The sequence below is a fragment of the Clavelina lepadiformis genome, chromosome 7, assembly GCF_947623445.1.
Source record: "Clavelina lepadiformis chromosome 7, kaClaLepa1.1, whole genome shotgun sequence".
In the NCBI taxonomy this organism is placed as follows: Eukaryota; Metazoa; Chordata; class Ascidiacea; order Aplousobranchia; family Clavelinidae; genus Clavelina; species Clavelina lepadiformis.
This window is the reverse complement of record NC_135246.1, coordinates 10,389,091-10,410,679: the sequence shown is the minus strand read 5'-3', so window position 1 is coordinate 10,410,679 and position 21,589 is coordinate 10,389,091. Positions and strand designations below refer to the sequence as shown.

The following is a 21,589-nucleotide window of genomic DNA, read 5'->3' as shown; positions in this document are numbered from 1 at the left end:
AGTTGTATATGGTCAGAAAAACTCATATTTATCAATTGTTTTCTTGTTTGACCATCGGAATTATTAACTTGACGTATAAAGGTGATCAATGCAATTACAACATTTTCAGTTGACTGGTGATGATAGGTGTGTCCGAGACATAGATACACTCCTTTTCTTTTGTCGATAATATGTAACGTTTTTAGTGAAAAGGCGTAAAAACAGTACTGAGCACGACTTACCCAAAGGGAAAATGTTAAGCTTAAGTAATGATAAACTTTCAACTAAATACAGGCATCGTCATGTAATTAAAGCAATCACTGTGACGGTTCCGTCACAGTAGTTTGCTTATTTAGTTGAATTCTATAACATTAATTTGTTTCCAAAGTAGATGTTGTAATTGTATAAAGGTGACTGAGTATTAGCAATATTCGGATGATGTTTGTCAAAAGGAAAGCTATGCTGCTGGTGTAAATTGGTAAGTTAGAATTTGCTTCAAATTAAATATATGCTGATCGGGGAAGATATTACGCTGCTTTCTCTATCTATCCATGCTTTGATGATCAGTGATCACCATAATGACCGCTCAAAGCACACTTTGCACGGTTTTGAAAAGCCTAGTGGTGTGTTGCTTGATGTCGCTTGTGTGTTATACTGCTTGCTTATTTCTAGCAGAAATCAACGAAGCCTTTTAGGACGAAGTATGTATTTCTGAATCAACAACTTTCTTGTAGAACTGCAAACTTAGATGAACGTTCTTTGAGAACACCCGCATACCGATCAACAGAACATTCCTTGGCTTCGCATAGATTTTGACAAGTGACGATAACTATTTTACTGTAACATATTATACTGTAACGCCCCGTTCCGACACGAAAAAAGGACCGTTTTATTTACCGAAATGTAGCTACTAGATACCATAATGTAGCCAATGTAACTAATTTAGTAGCTCTACATTAGTTACATAAGTTATATTTTGGTATTTAGTAGATATGTTAGTTACATTAGCTTCATTTTATTATTTAGTAGCTACATTTTTATGTTTATTAACAACATTAGTTATATTTTGGTAAATAGAATGGTTCAAAAAAACGGTCTAAAGTCGTTCAACAATCACTAGCATTAACCAATAAAGAAAGTGAGATATATAAAGAGATATGTAGGCTAAAAGTTAATATAATAAAAAGTGTTGCAGTAAATTCTACGAGTTCCTACTTTTACCCCTAATAGTTACAGGCTACTTCTTGTAACACTAAGACTATACAATTCACTTAAATTATTTGTTTTACACTATTTCATAGAAGGTTTAACTTGTTTACTCTACGTAAGATTAAGATTTTTATTTGGATCTAAAAAACGATCAAAATCCAAAACCTTAAGAAGCCAACTAACACTTAAATTTATGTTTAATGCGGCACAACCTGACATAGAAAAGCGTCACGCTTAAAAGTATTGTGTGAGACAGAGCATTACTATTATATGTTTGGATTAAGGACTTTTTATTGTATACCTCTCAAATGGATAACAATTACTCGTCTGATAATATCTTCATACAATCGATCGATTTCAAAAGCTCAATTACAAAATTGTGCAATACATAAGAAGCTGTCCTTCAATATCTGATCTGTCATCACAACCTTTTTCCCTTAATATAATCAGCTTCTGTTAAAGGTCTGTGTTTGTTTAAGGATAACCGAATGCTTCCTTACAATGCCTAGATTTGTTTTCGTTTCGCATCGTTCTTCTATATCTTGGAATAATACCGTCTGTTTTTTTCAAATCTCCTTCGTGACTGAAAACTTTGGAAAGTTTTAAGCTAAGCCTATATCGTCTGGCACTTTACGATTATGATCGTACGTAATTGAGATTACATGTGAAGTATCGCGAATATGCACTTGACTTGAATGTACGCCATTAAAATATTGAATTAACACCCAACTTGTTCAATGCGTTACAGTTATGGGTAAGCAGTATAATATTAAAAGTAATCTGAAGATAGTGATAAGTGACTGATGTGGACAGGGAGGCAGTAAGCCGAAAACGTTGTACTCGAAAACTGTTGTACCTGAAAACCCACCTCATTCGAAAATATCCACAAGCAAGAAAGCAAAATATGGCTGGAAATACCAGTCGTGAACAAGTGGACTTAGGAGATAGTCACAGCAAAGACTCCATCAGCACCCGAACATCAAGACTCTACAGCGATGGTTCGAAACCTCACATGGGGTACCGTAAGCGAGTAACGGCCATGCAAGCCGACCAAATTGAAGCATTACAAGTGGGTAAAACTAATAACAAGTAAAGTAATTTGAAATAATTTTGCTTCATATATACAGCTGCATAACTGAGTTTTAATTTACAATTTGTTTTTAAGAAAAATAGTTTCTCCATATTTTTGCTTTGCTTGGCTAATAATTTCCTTTTGGAATCATGCCAAATTTTGACACGTTACTTTAAATTCAACTGAACTGAACAAGATTTAATAGGTTAATTTTTGATTTGTGGTTTCCGTTTTATCGATTCTTTTACTTGCACAACAAAAAATGATTTAAACTTACAAACCAATCCAGATAGGTTGAGGAACATTGTTCAGTTACTACAAACGAATGTTTTGCCCATAGTGCGACCAAATGAACTTACGGTTCGTGAAAATTTGGCCGAACCATTGTTTGTGCGACAACCCGCTGGTAATACGAAGATTAAATAAAGTCCTTTATTGTGACGAAATTTTATGGAGTGGTCGCCTTGATTGACTTAACGAATGTTTTTCGTAACATGCGTCCTCTTTCTGTTTTGTTTGAGCATCTACTTCTTTATTATACGGTAAATATTTCTGACTTTCTGGCACAGAAAGAGTTTGTCGATGCCATAGTGCACACTTTGTGTTTATTGACCGTCAGATCGAGCTTGTATTTAGTAGATTTTATCGATGACCCTTTAATAGCCGCCATTCAATGACACTTGTAATATATTTTTTGACTTCAAAGAATTTAAGTGTATTGAGCATGATAACCAATTGTAGATTCTTGTTAACTTTACTTAAATAACTACCAATCACTAGCCAAAAATTGGTCTCAATGCAGAATTAGACACAGACTTGCTTGGTTTTAGTTCCACAGTAAAACATACAGCTTCGATCTAGATATTTACGGTAGAGATTAGTTGAAATACATGGGTACCGTTTTAGCGGTCAAAGTTCAAGACAGGTTGTTATTAAGCTCTTCTGCAACAGCTGGCTGTGAGAATATTTTGTCGGTTCGATGACAGAGCAGCTCGTAAATATGTGAGGCGTGTTCGATACCCACCTGCGCTACCGTGTTAATACCCTTAAGCAAGGTATGAACGACGCTTGCTTCTATTCAGTGGTCCTGATAAACACTTCCGAATTCTGACAATATAATAAAAACAATAAAAAATGTGTGTTCATCGAACATTGCGCAAAGACAAGCTCTGAAACCGTGGCCCCCATCATTGAGTTTGCGTCGTGCAAAGACTTTCTACAGTGGGAGGATAAACATTACGATACCATACCATATATTTCCATGTGTTCTGGCTGGAGCTGAAATACGTGTTAAGTCAAAAAAGGTAATCAACCAAAACAAACAGGTTGATCACGTCTGACCCATAGCTTCGAAAATGTTATTAATTTTGTCGTATATGCTATATATACTTTACTATTGCGCCACCAATATTTCATTTTACCTCTTTGTTAGAGTTTGTTTTGTTCATACGGTAAGCTAATATTGCTAATGCTTGGTGGGAAAATTGAAAATATTGAAGTTTATTTCAATGCTTCTAATGGTTTAGTATGCCAGACAGAGAACGAGTTGAAGATATTTGCATAAGGTAGGCTTATATACTGGAGAGTATTTTACAAAACATTAAATCTTAAGTCTTAAGTGGTGATTACATGTGGACTTCTCAGTGTAAACCATGGAAGTCACAGGAAATGCTCGGAGATTATCACAAACTCATCACGAGGTAAAATTTTAATTTTCTTTTGAAAAAAGTTACATGGGAATTGATTTTAGTCACTGGTCATACACTTTCCGACTTTATGTTGTTCTTGGACGATATTTAAAAAAGTCATTCTATTCATTACAATAACTAATATGTGAATTTTTGATTACGTTGTTTGATACACTTTGTGTTTTGGTGCAAGTGTAAGCCAAAGAATTGTATGAACACAATGTGCTTATCGTTTCATCGTTTATATTTCGCCTTTCACTATGGGATGTCAAAAGTGCAGTGCTATTCACCTTGTCATTGCTTAACAGAACAAGAAATATGCTCTAGACTAGAGCAATCAATTTGCAGGAAACAGTGACAAATTCCTAAAAGCTTAAAACATGTAAAAACAGGTTGTTAGCTGTATACATTGTTATAACGATGGAAGGTTAGCAGGTTCCCCGGCTACCACACCCAGATAGTTTGGTGGATGTCAAAATTATCATGGAATGAGTCGAAAGTTTTTGTAGCTGATGAATGTCCAACGTTTTATTCAGAATTCAGAACATATGTTTGCCCCTATACAACTGAATGCGGAGATTGTTAACACTTTTTGCAATTTTCTATGCGCTAATTATTTCAATAATAAAATATCGCTAGGTGGCGATAAAAGACCAAACGTTTTTGATTTGTAGATTTATTCATATTATAAAGCAAAATTGTTATTTTCTAAAATACTGTAAAAACTGTTTTGCCAATTGTTTCATGTGCAAATAATTTTGACCTGCTAACATGCCAGTTTCGAAAAACAACAATTAAGAATATTTAGAAAAACCGTAGCCTACTGGTTGTAAGAAATCATTAATTTAGTTAAATGGCACTGCTTGATAACAGTAAGATTTTTAGAATCAAAAACAGACAAAGCCGTTTACATTAGTGACTTGTTTAAGTGGTATACTTTTTATAAAAACAGTGATAACTTTTATAAGCTCGCCGTTATCGCCATTGAATCGCATAGCCGCTTAAACCTTTCTTGTAAACGTTTTTCTGGCCCATTCCAATTTCCAAGGTATATTACGAATTTTATAGCCGATACGCTCGCTATTGTTCCCGAGAGTGCTGACAATGGTAACCGCAACAGAAGGTTCTGTTTAACATTCGGGATTAGTTGTGTACATACTAGGCTATGCAAACATCATCATTTAGCAATCATCAGCTTGATGTCTTCTTCGTTTCCTTGACTACTTATGAGGCGTAGAGATATGACAAAGACAATACTTTTAAGCTGCTCAAGCATTAGGATGAATTACCTTGCACTAGCTTTCATATTTTGAAAATGTGTAGATCAGAGAACTTACCAGGCACAGACTAATTTTTTCATTAGAGTGAATGTTGCCGTAGACATTTGAATTAACTAGGCCAAATAATTTACAATTGAGATCTACTGTACAAAATAGAGGATGAGTAAAGCAATGAACGTTAAGCTATAAAACATCTGCACTAGCGTTGGAAGAAATATATGACGTAATGGTATTAAGCTAAATGGTAACCAAAGAAAACAAGCACAACAGAATATGTTGCCAGTTTAATATTTATTCAGCTTTGTAATGTTACCTTAGTATTTCTTGCGGTCGAAGATTTTGTTTGTTATGTGCAAGGTTTTATCAAAAATCAAGTTCGTATACTATTCGACACATATTTTTTATGGTAATTCACTTATAATTTATAGGTTTATTTTGAGTTTATATCAAGAAAAATTTCAAAAATTAGCTTTCACCTGTTCTTGAAGCCATTGTCAAACATATGAAAACAATTTTGGCTACTTGTGTAAAAAGGGGACAAAATGTCAGATCGACAATCACCTACAAACTCGCGTAAAAGCAACACAAGCAGCAGCAGCTCGTCCTCTTCGGAAGAAAACGCTGCAGACCGTGCAAATCAAATCGAAAAGAACCCAATAGAATCAGTTCCGAAACCATCGCATGAATCAACTGCTTTAAACCCACCACAAGTTGAAAATCTAGCAACAAATAGTCAACCAGCGGCATCTGCTACTATTGAGGGAGCTAAAGTGATAGAAAATGATGATCTGAAAAAAAATAAAGCTTCAAATAAAGGTGATGTTAGCCCCAAAGAGACCTCAATTTCAGCTGTAACTGAGACAAAAGTTGCGACTGAAGAATCAGTGAAAGAGGAAGTCAAAGGTACCAAGTTACAAGAAACTACCAATCGAGGTGGTGGTTCACTTCATGAAGAAAATGTCCCGTATCAGCGTTCGGCCTCAGGCTCTTTTAATAGCCGAGCATCAAACAGCCACTCCCGAGACAGTAGGCGAAGCTCTTCCAGAAAAAATAGCAGATCTCGTTCAAGATCTTCCTCTTCGTCATCAAGGAACAGAAACAACCACTCCCGAGGCAGTAAACGAAGCTCTTCCAGAAAGAATAGCAGATCTCGTTCAAGCTCTTCGTCTTCGTCATCAAGGAACAGAAACAACCACTCCCGAGGCAGTAAACGAAGCTCTTCCAGAAAGAATAGCAGATCTCGTTCAAGCTCTTCCTCTTCGTCATCAAGGAACAGAGACAACCACTCCCGAGGCAGTAAACGAAGCTCTTCCAGAAAGAATAGCAGATCTCGTTCAAGATCTTTCTCTTCGTCATCAAGGGACAGAAACAACCACTCCCGAGGCAGTAAACGAAGCTCTTCCAGAAAGAATAGCAGATCTCGTTCAAGCTCTTCGTCTTCGTCATCAAGGAACAGAAACAACCACTCCCGAGGCAGTAAACGAAGCTCTTCCAGAAAGAATAGCAGATCTCGTTCAAGCTCTTCGTCCTCGTCATCAAGGAACAGAAACAACCACTCCCGAGGCAGTAAACGAAGCTCTTCCAGAAAGAATAGCAGATCTCGTTCAAGCTCTTCGTCTTCGTCATCAAGGAACAGAAACAACTACTCCCGAGGCAGTAAACGAAACTCTTCCAGAAAGAATAGCAGATCTCGTTCAAGATCTTCCTCTTCGTCATCAAGGAACAGAGACAACCACTCCCGAGGCAGTAAACGAAGCTCTTCCAGAAAGAATAGCAGATCTCGTTCAAGATCTTCCTCTTCGTCATCAAGGAACAAAAGCAAAACATTGGTTATGCCCGGATCCGAGAACCGGGGTCATCATACGCCATCACCTAACGTGCTTCAATCTTCCCCGCTTATGAAGGAGGCTTCAGTAGACGGAAGTAGGCACTCTACACATTCTTCGATTGCTGATCTCACTGAAACGCAATCTCGCTTGCAAGATAAAAAGAGGAAAATATCCACGGCAAAAAGATCTTTAACAGAGTTTGCTCGTCAGGCATCTCGTGAAAGCATCACAACTCCAAGCCGACCATCAAAACCTAAAATCGAAGTGTTGCAGCCCAAAAGCCAACTCGCAGTACGGGGCGCTAACAACGACAGCTTCGTAGAAACCACTGATAAGGAGAAGCTCGTTTTGACCAAGCGTTTGAGCACAACCGTTCGTCAAGTCTTGCTAGGACAACACCTGCCTGAACATATGAAAGCTCGCCATCAAGCCGGAATTTTCCTCTCCGGAGTTGTAAGTGTCAAACCTGTTGCTTTTCACATCGACGTTTATTTCCGTGAGGTGTTAATTTTGCTTCAAGTTACTTACTAAGTACATGATTAAGTAACTGACCATTCTTCGATTCCAGCTAAAACCGTTTCCTGTCGTGCTTAAATATACCTAAATATTTTAAGTCGTAGCATTGTCGGTTATTAGGTCTTGTTTAAAAGTAACGGCTTTCATCATGGTTAAACATACCGTGCAATTAATGGGGTCGTTGATATATCAACACGCTAATGTGAAGACTTGAGCCTTATGACATCGTAATCTCGAACTAAGCACTCGATCCTGATATTGGCGTACCGTACATTTATGAACTAAACCTAGCTTCTACCTACAGTATTAATTGTTTTTTAACGGTGCTAAGCTTTGCGGAAACAGGACAAAGCGATAAGATACGTGTACAATATGATATAGCGATTAAAGGCGACTTTGACATACAAAAGCAGTCTCGATACGCTGGCAGAAAGCTAAGAACAGGGGAGAGAGCGCAAACTAAGAAAAAACGCCATAGAGTAAACGCGAGCGCTTTACGAAATGTTAGTCAAGTGTTATCATAAGATAACAACACGGTGGCTAACCAGCTTTTATGCTTAATGTTGCTGTACACTTTCTCAATTCATTTCAATCATGTTGTATTGCAGTGTTAGCTAAAAAGAAGCAATTAAAAACGAAGCAGAGTTTAGTTGTAGTTGCCTACAACAACTACAGTATAACTAGACCTAAAAAGATTGTGAAATCTACACGCTACAGAAAGGTATACAGTAGATCAAAGCTGAGGTGAAAATGTTTTCTGAGACCTCACATCGCAACACAATGTCTACCACAAGTGGAAAATATAGACAAAGCACACAGAATGTTGCAGAAGCCATGGTTGGTAATTTGGTATTGTAAAAAAGGGAGAGCAAAATTGAACGTTAACACCATATGCTTTCACCGTTTACTTACTTTTGCGTCTGTAGTTAAGCATTTGCTAGTTCTAAAAGGCAAGTTACTAGGTCGAAGTTGTTGACAAAACGTTGGTAATATGGAATTCACTTGACACATAGAAATTCTGCATAAAATGCTCTGAAAGCCCTATAAATAAAATGCAGCTGAATAACAGCTGGTTATCATGTCGGAAAATATTGTGGTGCAATATATTGTTTCAATACTCTCTTACGATGTCTGTGGAGATTCCGAAACTATTTTCGATTTATTTGAAGTGCCGTTGGTTGGTGAGATGTTGTTTAGTGCGGTGTTAACCGATTAGACAAGCGGTTTTTTTTTAAATGCATACAAGTAAAAAAACTTGAAGAGCACTTGTGTACCAGCGAAGTATACTTAAAGAGACAATTCATCTTAAAATGTTGTTTGTGGTTTACAAGTAACTCTGTAAAACCACATGCACCCACTTCTGGAAAATCCTTTTATATTTTTCGTTAAAATCGTTAATCTTTTCTGAAATTATCTTGTTCTCTGTGATTCCTGAGGGCGCCTGGATTGTGTAAATCCTTTTATTAAATACAACCCTGCAGAACTACTTCTTAACAAAAATCTGAATTTATGGTTGCTTCTAATAGGAACGCGTAAAAACACCGACACCGGAATAATTGCATTACTATTTTCACATAAGTTTGAGGGTTTGTGCAACAGTATTTAAAAAACTGATTTTAAGAAGGATTCCTTTTACAGAGTTGGATTACTCTGACGTCCGAGTTAAAATAAAGACCCTTCCAATAACATTTTCATTTATTTTTGCAGCAAAAGATGAAGGAAGAGAAGGAATCGAAAAGGGCACACTTGGACGCTCGGCATGAATACATCATCGAAGCCATCACCCGCGCTTTGAGATTGGAAAGGTCCAAGATAACTACTGTGCACGGATATTATTTTAAACTTAAAGTATCAGGTTTTGACGCCAACGTGTCTGTTTAATAGAATCGATGTGGAGGATGCCATGCTGGAAGGACATCATTTAGTTGAGATTGACTCGTTTTTTGCTCCGAAAGGGAAAGCTAAACTGATGTTCTATTATCAGGAAGCGGAAGCTATTCGCATCGAAGGAGGTATGACGTAACATCGGCGTATGGAGGCTTATTTCAAAGCTGAAAGTTTTTAAGCGCTTTTATCAATTGCGTCCTATCGTAAATTCTTGTATCTTTGGTTTTTGTCAATGTATTATGGGATTTGCTGGTTGGAATGATATAAATATAGTCAAGTTTTGATGTTTAGTTTGCTTAATGCGATTGTATGCTTAAGTTCCTTCCGATAGAGACTGGAGTTGTCATGGCCCTTTGCAATTTAGAGATCGATCGTTTTTTTCAGCGGCCTGCTATCTTCAGTTAGGACGATCAGACAACAAGCCCTTCTCTCCCCGGTCTAATCGAATGAAGTTGTTTATCACGGATGGTACCGACCAGGCATTAACAGGGCAATGCGTTTTCTTCTTGCGTACCAACCGAGATAAGCCCATCACCCCAGAAAACATTCACAGGGTAAGAACTTCTCAATGTTAACGTTATTCCCACTACTTCTTCCTACTACGAACTTGTCAATGGCAAATATTTAATTTCCCATCAATTCAACTTGTTCAGGAAATGATACAATTATACTTCCGGGTTTTCAGGAAGTAAATATGCAGCAGATGGACGCCAGGGAGGGTGGAGTCCTGTATGCGATCGAGAAGATGCTGGGTCAGATATACATCCCTGCTCTCAAAGCAAATAAGTCAGGATGGGGAGAACTCTCCAAGACTCCCCAGGGCGAAGTGCTAAAGAAACAATTTTTGAATGGACTCGAATCATTTGTGGGAGTGCTCTCTGGATCAAGAGAAAGCTTGGGGGAGAAAGTTATGCTTCAGGTAACGCCTCATATCTTAGATAGGCAGGATAGGTACTGATTGTTGAAAAGACATAATTTCAAACTTTCCTTGTGCAGGAATGTCACGATATCAACTTCGGTGAACTTCACGGTCCGGCTGAATACGCAGAAGCAGCCGCCTCCACAGAAACCTTGGAACTTGTGGAGAATTGCATGAAAGTTTGGATAAAACAGATCCAGCAGGTGAGTACAGACAAGAAAAAAATGTGTATGAAGTATAATAATAGTATAATATAGTTTATCTTTTTTTTTTATTTTTCATTTAATTTAAACAGGTTTTGGCGGAGGGAGAGCAACTGCGTAGGGAAGCAGACAACATTGGTCCCAGAGCAGAGCTGGATCATTGGAAGAGGAGGACATCGAAATTCAACTTCCTTCTGGAACAACTGAAGAGTCAGCGAGTTAGGGCTGTCCTTGGAATTCTTCATCTTGCTAAATCGAAACTTATTCCGGTTTGTGTTTTTTAATTTTATAGTATGTTTATACAGACGTTTTTTCTAAACTCCTCATTTTCGTTTGTTAACAAGCAATAGTTGCTCTATAACTAGATATTGTTGACAAGTGTGATGATGGTCTCATTATCTTTGCAGAAAATACTGTTATGAATTAAAATACGTTTGTTAAATACATGCTCGCACAGGAAAACGATATATTTCTTCATTGTTTATAACAGTTTTAGAAAATAATGTTTAAAAATTTTCGTTCAATACTTTAGGTGTGGCGTGAGCTCGACGCTCGTATAACGGACGTTGCTAACGAGGCAAAAGATAATGTGAAGTATCTTCAGACATTGGAGAAGTTCTGCGATCCACTATACAACTGGTAGGTGTGCTGACAATTAATGTACATTATGCAGTATGAAATGTCGAAGTAATATTGAACTGTTTGTAAAATATTTGCAGTGATCCTATTGGCATGGTCGATGCAGTGCCACATTTGATCAATGCCATTCGAATGATCCACAGCATCAGTAGATACTATAACACATCGGAAAAGATGACTTCGTTGTTTTTAAAAGTAAGAATTTGTTTCTCCCTATCTTCTTGAAGTAAATTTTCAATAAGAAATTTTACGTTTAACTTAATGTTAGCCTTTTAGCTTTTGCTCATGTTAGCCTTTATTTAGTAAAACGTTTATATCTTTTTTGGCACTTATTGCAATCACGTTGTATGTACAATGCAGCTCAACCTTACGAAAGTTACGTTTAACTTAGTAGCTCGCCAATTTTTGGACCAAAAGAGTAATTTTTATTGTAATAAAACAAAAGATAAACGCTTTGCCTTAATCTTCTTGTCAATAAAAACTAAAACAGTTGGAATCAAAGTTGGAGCGGCTATCGGCAAGCTATATAGTAATTAAATTTGTCGCACATATTACAGGTAACAAATCAAATGGTTTCCAGCTGCAAATCTTATATTTCCAATGACGGCGTAGATACGATATGGGAGCTACCCCGCGCTGAGGCCATCGAGAAGCTGGAAGCCTGCGTCCGGCTTAACCAGGTACGAATATATATATAAATCCATCTAAAACTCATAATTTTTGTTTTGGAGTGTACAGAAACATCGAATACTTTGCAAACACCTGCTATTATTTTTTTAACTGCTAGTTGTGTTAGTTAAAGACGTAAAGTGCCCTAATGTTGAATACTGAGCTTAGTAACGTAAAACAACCATCAGGTTTATTATATTCTGTACGAACGCGACATCATACAGGAGGGTAGTTACTGCGTTATTCTTTCCGTTTTTCAAAGCGTTGCTGCGCTCATTCATGACTGAGCGTCGGCGTCAAAAGGATTTAGGTTGCCATTAGCGACGGGCATAACGGTTTGCTGGTGTTGACTTAATAAAATGTTAGCTAGAAAAGTCAATAAAACTACGTCTGTTATTTACTTAAGTGTTACATAGCGCAGAAAATATACGACTTCGCCTTATGAACTCATTCATTGGCAAGTTTGTACTCGCCACTGATAGCCACACGTTGAGTTGCCAATGGCAAATTTAAAGCGTTGATATTTAATGAATATAGAGAGTTGGAAGTCGTGTTTCCATATACTGGGCCTAGTTAGCTTTTTCGGATCTTCTAATAGAAGTTCCTTGTCTTTTTTGTTTTCCAGTTCTTGTCATTCACTTTTGCCTATACGTATCTCAGTCAGAAATCCATCTCTTTTAAAAGAAAATTTTGTTAAATGAACATGGTTTCATCATTATTTTCCCGTGTAGGAATATCAGAAATGCTTTCAAAAAACCAAACAGCGCCTGGAGGAAACTCCAAACGAGAGAAACTTCGACGTAAGCGAGATGTTAATCTTTGGCAAGTTTGTCGCGTTTGAAAGAAGGCTGCAAAAAATTCTCAGCATGTTTGACACAATACGAGTATACTCAGCTCTTGAAAAATCAAAAATTGAAGGATTGGAACCAATGGTTGGAAAATATCAGGTACAGTGCTGATCACTTTTTAGAATATTTTTCTTCACTAAGTTACAAATTACATTCTTCATATCCGAATAGTACCTCTCTGTTTAGGTAATTGTTACTAACATGCGCAAAAAGCCTTACAACGCGCTTGATCAACGACATGCAGACTTTGACAATGATTTTGACGATTTCAACAACAACATTAACGACCTTCACAACCAAATTATTGCATTTATTAATCAAAAGTTTGAGAGACTTTACACCACAGCCAGTGCGGTTTTGCTACTGAGAAAGTTTGAAAGGTATTTCGACGAGATTCCGCTTGAATTATAAAATCTTTTTTCTATACAAGCATAATAATCTTGTTTGTACTGTTTTTAATACGACGCCACGTTTTTATTAGGCTGGACATCCCTGACTTAAACATCGAGGAGAAATATCAGAATATTTTGTCCAATTACGGACGAGACGTGGATGCTATTTCAAGGATATACACCAAACAACGTAACGAACCTTCAATTCCCAGGGATACTCCACCTATAGCAGGTTTGAGTTATAATCTTTCGACGTGCAGCCTCATCCTAAATCGGCAATAATCACTGTTGAAGTTGAAATCATTTTCACCGGTCGGTGTTCACCTTTTCAACACTTCTCTTTTTATCATGTCTTAGGGAAGATTATGTGGGCGAGACAGTTGTATCGGAGGATCCAAGAACCGATGGACCTCTTCCAGCAGGAGGCTCCGCATCTTTTAAAGGGATCTGAAGCAAAACGCATCATCAGGAACTACAACAAAGTGGCAAAGGTGTTACTCGAATTTGAAGTTCTCTACCACAGAGGCTGGATTCGACAGGTTGACAACGCTAAAGCCGGTACGTTATGTTTTATCGATTTTCATTTGATTGCATGGAAATTATATTTTGATATTTTCTTGGTATTTTCAAAGCTCAGTATACTGCTGCATACTATTAAAATGTTTGGTTGGTAATACTTTCAAGCTTTCCAGGCTTTTATTTTTATAAATATTCACGTAGGTCTTCAAGCTTCACTTCTGGTTCGCCATCCTGACACTAATGAACTTTACGTCAACTTCGATCCGATGATCCTCACTCTGATTAAAGAAACTGATTGCATGAGAAGACTGGACCTGGACATACCGTTGACTGCTGTGAAGATTCAACAGAAACAAGCACAACTGAAGGACCATAGCAACAAGTTGAACGTGAGTGTATTTTGTTGTTTCGTGTTAGTTGTACGATCTACCCACTGATTAGGTTTTAGGGTTACAGCGTTTGTTATACCCTTCATTTCGGCAATGCCGTTGTAGCCTTATACAAATGAGCCTAAATGGATTGTTAAAACATCATACTGTAGCATCTCTTGAACGAAAATCTTCGAGTGCGACGGAAGATACTTCCAGCCATAGAACCAATGATGGGTCCACACGTAGCAAAGTTGGACGATGCTCTAGAACCAGGTCTCACCGTGCTAAGCTGGACCAGTGTTAGGATCGATCGATACATTGAAGACGCCCACCAGGCTCTTGGTATGCTCAACCTGTTGCACCTTTGATGTTAGACGACGTGGTATGAAGAAAACCTCTGCAGATTTGTTACAAGGCGTCGGTTCGTGATGTGCTTTTTGTAATTATTTTAGCTGAACTGGATTTGCTTTTGGATCGAGTCACCGACCTTGTCGAATTCCGCATCGAAGCCGTCCTTGCCGATATGGCGAAAACCAAGTTGGTTGAGCTTCCAACAGACCAGCCAATGACTATCACTGATTTTGTGCAAGCCACTAAGGTATATACTGACTTTCTTGAGTGCTTATAAAAATTATAACTGGCAGTAAAATATAAAATATTTTAGAAACGTTAATTTTTAGTTTTTGGTATTTAAATTTCGTGCAACGTCTCTTTCGCATCTCAAAAAAATTTGTGTTTCCACGTTTTAGGATCTGTGTACAACAGGAGCTATAACACTTCAAACAAAGTCCAAACTTGTAGAGGAAGCAACTAATGAATTAATTGATATGCTTCTTGATTTTGGTGGACAGAAATCAGAAAACCAGGTAACGAAGCGTTCGCACTAGCTTGGTCCACCATTTGAACATTCCAACCATTTAAACTCACCTTTTATTTTGAGTTTATTATATTTCAAACCTTTCAGGATGTTGATGATACTGTACAGGATGGGTCACCAAGCCCGCCAATTAATCGGTCATCATCGATAACCCCTGTGTCACGTGGTGCAAGTGCTCGTAAAAAGGGGAAGAAAGATATTGTGCAGATAATGGAAGAAGAAGCCAAGTAAGTTGATTTGGAATTTAAACTTGAATTTCTGCAGCAGTGTAAGATTGCTGCATTTATATTTTTGTAACGATGCATTGGTTTGTAGAAGCACTAACATTTTTCAAAATACATTAATAAGAATTGATCTATTTTCTTAGGGAACTGCTTTGCTATTTCAACCACCGAAACATTGACGCTCTTTTGAAAGTGATCAAAAGCACTTTGGAAGCCCTACGTAAACGCATCATATCACCCAGCTTGCAAAGATATATCTGTAAGCTGTTAGAATTTTGTAAAGCGTAAAGCTTCTATTTTACTCAGCAACTCATCGATTCGCCTCTTAAATTAATGCTTATGAGAAATATTTTGTTTAATATAGTTACATTATGGTAGTATTTTAATAACGGAATGTTACGCAGTAAAAATTAAAGCCTCGTGAAGATAAAAAGATTTGAAATATAGCATCATGCTTTACAGCTGGTACGAGTACCCAAGTTCATGGTAAGTCCAGTTCACGACTGGTTCCACTTCTCCGGTCAAACGCGGTGTTGGCGATTCCGCAAATCGGAATGAGCCCGAAACTGGAAGAAGTGCAACTTGCTATCACTCGTGCGGCAGAATACATATTGCTGGTTATGCGTGGGGTGTCGCAATGGAACAAGGAACGCATATCTCCAGTAAGCATTGCTGTCATGCATGGAGAAATACAATCTACCACATTTTATAAAGACATTTTATCAACTGTAATGTATTGCGCTTAGTTTATTAATTAAACCGATCTTACATAACATTAGTAATAATTCATCGAATCAGAAAAGCAACACGGCAGGGGATAAGAGACGTCAGAGCGTTGGAAGTGTGAGCTGTTTCTCCGAGTCTTCCATTTCAGCGACAACCTTCGCATCCGGAACCTTGCTAACCTCACAAACGCAGACAAACAAGTCTGTAGGAGCAACCTCTCTTGTCAATGCGTCATTGAGCAGGAGTGTGAGCAAGATGTCTCTTGTCGAGCTCACCTCACAACCAGCAGTCCTTGACATCAAGACTCAATCGAAGAACTACTATAAAGCGATTCGGGAAAACAAGGATGTCAGCAAGTTATACAAACAATTATGCAGCTGCATTAATTCCACAGCAAAGGTTAGTCTTGTTGTTTTGCTATTTGTGAGTTTTGCCATGTCTAAATGATTATAAGCATGTTCGGGTAAAATCAAGTCTAAGCATATAGGGGTAATTTTTGGAAACTTTGCCAAATATTTAGGAGGTCCACAGCGTATTGGAGGAGTTTGAACGTTACCATCATGTGTGGAAGCTGGATAAAGATACAGTGCTGGCCGATCTTCACGAAAGGTCACCAACCGTTGATGAGTTTGAGCAGAACATCATCTCTTACAAAATGCTCATCGATCAGATCAACTCCGAGCCACAGTATCTAGTTGTGGGATCAATTGCTTTGTTTACAGGTGCGAAACCTTGCTGATTTCGGGCATCTAATGATGTCTATTTTTCTACAAGCGGCCTTGCAATTTTTACAACTTTGGTTGAACTAATTAATTGACTGACTGACTTTGGTGCTTGCAGAGGACCTTAAGCTAGCCCTGGTTACCGAATGCAAGAACTGGATGGCGTTTTACGGAAAGCATTGCAACATTAAGTACCGAGCGAAAATGGAAGAAATCTTTGCTTTTATTGATGACGTCACAAAGCGCATGACTCGCCCTGTGAAGGATCTGGATGACATCCGTATAGTGATGGGAAGTCTTAAGGAAATAAGGGAACGACAGATCGACATCGACATGAACATCATACCAATTGAGGTAAATAGTTTTTCTTGCTATTTGTACCTTTAGAAGCAAGCAAAGCTTGCCTCGTATAATTGTAAATGACTCACATAAGAAGAAAGTACTGTTTGGCAGGAGTTGTGATTAACGTTAAACAGTTCTTCCAATCAAAATAACCTAATTTAACCTATTGAACATTTTTGAGACGAATGTATTTTCAGACGAGCTACAGCATTCATAACAAGTTCGATCTAGCTGTGCCCAAGGAAGAATCCGAGAGAGTTGACACGCTTCGTTACGCATTGGAGCTCGTGCTTACGCAAGCAACTGAGCAACAGCATCACCTGATGGAGATACAACCTAATTTCAGAGGAGAATTGATAAGTAACATTGAACAATTCCAAGGCGACTGCAAAACATTCTTCACTGATTACCACAAGGTAAGAGTAGTCTTTTTTGTCAAATTAATTACAACAGCAACAGGTAGGACCATTTCATTATTCAAGTAACCATATATGCACGTTTTTTCTACTTGTATGAATGGTTCTTAGCTGATTAATAGTTTTCAGTTACGACATTGTGACTAAATGTATTTTATTTTATCGCATGTAAGGATGGTCCTATGGTTGAGGGAGTTCCTCCGCAGGAAGCCAGCGACAGGTTGATTATATTCCAGAATAGATTCGACACTATCTGGAGAAAGTACAACACATACTCTGGTACGAAAAAATTACAATTACTTCAATACCAACATTTGCCAAGAAAAATTTACAAACAACAATTAATTTTAAGTAAATCGATATTTACCACATACAGTACCACATAAATCATGATGACAGAATTACCAGATAAAAAGTCATGGCCAAACTCATGTTTCTAGGCGGAGAAGAATTGTTCGGTCTTCCAATTACACCTTACCCAGAGTTGCATGAGATACGTCGCCAACTCAGCTTACTTCAAAAACTCTACGGTCTCTACAACAATGTCATAGAGACTGTCAACGGTTACTATGACATCATGTGGTCTGAGATTGACATAGAGAAAATTAACGATGAACTCAGTGAATTCCAAAACAGGTAAATATTTTGAGTTGCATCTTGTACGGGTTCCTCGGTTTTTGAAACATTGCTGCTTTGTGATCAATAATGCTTTAAATTTTTGCTTCTTAATTATTATTTGCTCTTCACTATAGGTGTCGAAAATTGCCAAGAGGATTACGCGAATGGCAGGCCTTCCAAGAACTTAAGAAAAAGATTGACGATTTTAGCGAGACTTGTCCATTGTTGGAACTCATGTCGAACAAAGCGATGAAAGAGAGACATTGGGAACGCATATCAGCTGTAAGATAAAGCATTTTGTAACTTTTATGACTGACTGTAATCGGATCATCGTTTAAAAGCTTTGCTATCTAACGCTGTTGTGGTTTTAGGTCACAAAACACACTTTTGACGTAGAAAACGATGCGTTTACTCTCCGTGGCATAATGGAGGCTCCCTTACTGGAATTTAAAGAAGACATCGAAGACATTTGCATCGCTGCTGTGAAAGAAAAAGACATCGAAGCCAAGCTAAAACAAGTGAATAGAACTTTTCAGTAACAGCTGGTTAGCATTGTTGGACTTGAACAATGTTAATGTATTGTTTCAAGGTGGTTGCTGAGTGGGACAGTCACGAATTCGTCTTCGCATCGTTCAAAAACAGAGGTGAACTACTGTTGCGGGGTGATCACACCAGCGAGATAGTTACCGCTATAGAGGACAGCCTCATGATCTTAAGCTCTTTAATGAGCAACAGGTAAAGCTCACGTTGTGGGTCAAGGCATAAAAGTAAGGGATCTGTTGTTTACGTTGCCCTTATAAACTCATGGCGTCCAAGTTTTATCTTCGAATATGTTTGCAGATACAACGCTCCGTTCCGTTCACGCATCCAAAAGTGGGTCCAGAATCTTACCAACACCACTGAGATTATCGAAAATTGGATGACTGTGCAGAATCTTTGGGTGTATTTGGAAGCTGTCTTTGTTGGAGGAGATATTGCTAAACAGTTGCCAAAGGTACCAAAAATAAAAAAATAAATATAAATAAGGCATATATAAAGAAAAGTGTAAAAATAAGAATATGAAAAGAAAGAGCCTATTAGTAGCGTTAAAGCACAATACGAACATTGTATGGTGTTTCCATGTTGCTTTTAAAAATCATTTTGATTGTTATTTACATGAGAGTAAACTTTATGCGACATTGGTGAGACTAAAAACGCAAACAACGAACTTGTACAGAATTTATTCTTTTATATACATCCATGTTGCTCAATTTAGGAAGCAAAGCGATTTTCAAACATAGACAAGTCCTGGGTTCGAATTATGACCAGAGCACATGAGACCGTCAAGGTTGTGCCATGTTGTGTTGGCGATGAAACCATGCAACAGCTTCTTCCTCATCTTTTGGAGCAACTTGAGCTGTGTCAGAAGTCATTGACAGGGTGTGTCGACTTTTACATAAATCTTCAAGTTGCGTCGGCAATTTATTTTAACCTAATTTATTAATAATAAATATGCGGGAATATTTATTCAGGATATTTATTAAAATTCAGAATATTTATTAAATATGCAGGAATATTTTAATATTCAATTCTTAAGTTTAGTCTGCTAATAGCAAAATAATGTAACTAAAATTAATTCCACATTTATAGTTAAGCCACTACATTTTACAGATAACTTTTAATGAGTGAGTAATTTACATGTCTATATTCAGTACTTGAAATTTAATAAATGCTTTTCTGTAGTTACCTGGAAAAGAAGCGACTTCTTTTTCCTCGATTTTTCTTTGTATCGGATCCGGCCTTGCTTGAAATTCTGGGACAGGCCAGCGACTCGCACACCATCCAGGCTCATTTACTGAATGTCTTTGACAATATAAAGACAGTTCGATTCCACGATAAGGTTAGATTTACCGCATACACGTTTGGAAATTTGTTCCGGTTGACCAAGCGACAAAACACTATCGTGTTCTTTACTTCTTTGCTTGTTAAAAGCTTTAGGAATGGATTTCGATGTGTAAGCTTATGAAGTAGTGTACATGAAGGTTGAAGTGTTCTGAACTACATAATATAATAAGTTGTTAACATTCTTGTGCAGATCTACGACCGCATACTGGCTATATCATCCAAAGAAGGCGAAACGATCGACTTGGTTCAACATGTACTCGCAGAAGGCAATGTAGAAATTTGGCTGCAGCACTTGCTTGACAAATCCAGGCTATCGGTTCACGGCATCATCCGAACAGCTTATATGGCCATACAAGATCCGAGCTTTATGCTTATAAATTTTCTGAACACCTTTCCCGCTCAGGTAAGGTTAATTCTTGTATTACTGATGGAGCAATGCAGTGAATTGAAGATGAACCAAATCTTTAGTTACACCAAGCACATGCTTACATGTTTACAGCACACAAGCTATATAAATGTTTGCCCCTGCATTCTATATTTTTAATATTTTGTTTAACGGATAGGTTGGCGTACTGGGTATTCAATTGATCTGGACTAAAGATGCAACAGAGGCACTGTCAAATGCAAAATACGATCGAAAAATCATGCAAACAACCAACAAGGCCTTCTTGGACCTTCTGAACACCTTGATTAACATGACCACCCAAGATCTGACGAAAACCGAGAGGACGAAATATGAGACACTTATCACCATTCATGTCCATCAAAGAGATATTTTTGATGAACTGGTGAGTAGTCTCTGTTCAACCTGTATAATATTAAGGCAGCCAACTTTTGTTACTGACCTGACATATCGTTAGCATTGCGCTTTAGGCCATCTTGCATGTGCTTACACTGACTTATATGTCATTCTAGGTTAAGAAAAACATCAAAAGTCCAACCGACTTCGACTGGCAAAAGCAATGTCGTTTCTATTTTGATGAGGACAGAGACAAGACAATTGCTTCTATCACAGATGTTGACTTCATCTACCAAAACGAGTTTCTAGGCTGCACAGAAAGATTAGTAATCACTCCTCTTACAGACAGGTATTACATGTAGCAAATAAAGTAAACATGGTATAAATACTGTACATAGACTCTGAATAAGTTTTCGCTTTTTATACACGCAAAGGTGCTACATTACATTGGCCCAAGCACTTGGCATGAGTATGGGTGGTGCGCCAGCCGGGCCTGCTGGTACTGGAAAGACTGAAACTACAAAAGATATGGGGAAAGCTCTTGGCAAGTATGTGGTTGTCTTCAATTGTTCTGACCAGATGGATTTCAGAGGCCTCGGACGAATTTTCAAAGGTATGCTTTGCTTCGCTGCGTTATAAGTAACAGATTGAGGTGCTGTAAAGAATATGAAAAGTTTACTTATGAAATTTTACGTTTCACGTAGGACTTGCGCAATCCGGGTCTTGGGGCTGCTTTGACGAATTTAACAGAATTGAACTACCTGTGTTGTCTGTTGCTGCTCAGCAAATTGCTGTGGTCTTGCAAGCCAAAAAAGAGAGAAAGAAAAAGTTCATTTTCACTGATGGCGATGAAGTTAGTACTTTAAACTCTTTGCAACCTTCTTTTTTACTTATGTTTGTGTGTTTTCTCTCTACGAACGCTTTTAAAACCGGTCTTATTGTTTTACTTAGTTATAATCACGTTCACCTGAACTATCTCTTCAATTTACCAAGTTAACAATATTCAAAATATGTTAAATTG

General features: G+C 37.8%; 1 protein-coding gene across 3 annotated transcripts in view; it reads left to right on the top strand.

Annotated features, from left to right (window-relative positions):
• The first annotated feature begins 5,657 nt into the window (after window positions 1-5,657).
• LOC143464607 (dynein axonemal heavy chain 5-like) overlaps window positions 5,658-21,589 on the top strand; it is a 30,099-nt gene continuing 14,167 nt past the window's right edge. For 2 of the 3 annotated variants that reach the window (XM_076962485.1, XM_076962484.1), the window contains exons 1-38: window positions 5,658-7,510; window positions 9,281-9,378; window positions 9,458-9,585; window positions 9,845-10,014; window positions 10,146-10,379; window positions 10,457-10,582; window positions 10,675-10,851; window positions 11,115-11,221; window positions 11,302-11,416; window positions 11,779-11,901; window positions 12,622-12,837; window positions 12,925-13,118; window positions 13,220-13,362; window positions 13,488-13,688; window positions 13,851-14,038; window positions 14,191-14,362; window positions 14,473-14,618; window positions 14,770-14,886; window positions 14,985-15,124; window positions 15,265-15,380; window positions 15,584-15,783; window positions 15,920-16,246; window positions 16,368-16,569; window positions 16,688-16,923; window positions 17,109-17,327; window positions 17,501-17,606; window positions 17,768-17,963; window positions 18,080-18,227; window positions 18,317-18,463; window positions 18,535-18,680; window positions 18,786-18,939; window positions 19,201-19,364; window positions 19,668-19,824; window positions 20,020-20,232; window positions 20,393-20,617; window positions 20,745-20,917; window positions 21,003-21,181; window positions 21,273-21,421. In XM_076962485.1, coding sequence (XP_076818600.1) covers window positions 5,771-7,510; window positions 9,281-9,378; window positions 9,458-9,585; window positions 9,845-10,014; window positions 10,146-10,379; window positions 10,457-10,582; window positions 10,675-10,851; window positions 11,115-11,221; window positions 11,302-11,416; window positions 11,779-11,901; window positions 12,622-12,837; window positions 12,925-13,118; window positions 13,220-13,362; window positions 13,488-13,688; window positions 13,851-14,038; window positions 14,191-14,362; window positions 14,473-14,618; window positions 14,770-14,886; window positions 14,985-15,124; window positions 15,265-15,380; window positions 15,584-15,783; window positions 15,920-16,246; window positions 16,368-16,569; window positions 16,688-16,923; window positions 17,109-17,327; window positions 17,501-17,606; window positions 17,768-17,963; window positions 18,080-18,227; window positions 18,317-18,463; window positions 18,535-18,680; window positions 18,786-18,939; window positions 19,201-19,364; window positions 19,668-19,824; window positions 20,020-20,232; window positions 20,393-20,617; window positions 20,745-20,917; window positions 21,003-21,181; window positions 21,273-21,421 — 7,992 coding nt within the window. In that variant the 5' untranslated portion in view covers window positions 5,658-5,770. Of the gene's footprint in view, window positions 7,511-8,108; window positions 8,411-9,280; window positions 9,379-9,457; window positions 9,586-9,844; window positions 10,015-10,145; window positions 10,380-10,456; window positions 10,583-10,674; window positions 10,852-11,114; window positions 11,222-11,301; window positions 11,417-11,778; window positions 11,902-12,621; window positions 12,838-12,924; window positions 13,119-13,219; window positions 13,363-13,487; window positions 13,689-13,850; window positions 14,039-14,190; window positions 14,363-14,472; window positions 14,619-14,769; window positions 14,887-14,984; window positions 15,125-15,264; window positions 15,381-15,583; window positions 15,784-15,919; window positions 16,247-16,367; window positions 16,570-16,687; window positions 16,924-17,108; window positions 17,328-17,500; window positions 17,607-17,767; window positions 17,964-18,079; window positions 18,228-18,316; window positions 18,464-18,534; window positions 18,681-18,785; window positions 18,940-19,200; window positions 19,365-19,667; window positions 19,825-20,019; window positions 20,233-20,392; window positions 20,618-20,744; window positions 20,918-21,002; window positions 21,182-21,272; window positions 21,422-21,589 lie in introns of those variants that run through there. The other variant, XM_076962486.1, reaches the window with a different exon arrangement.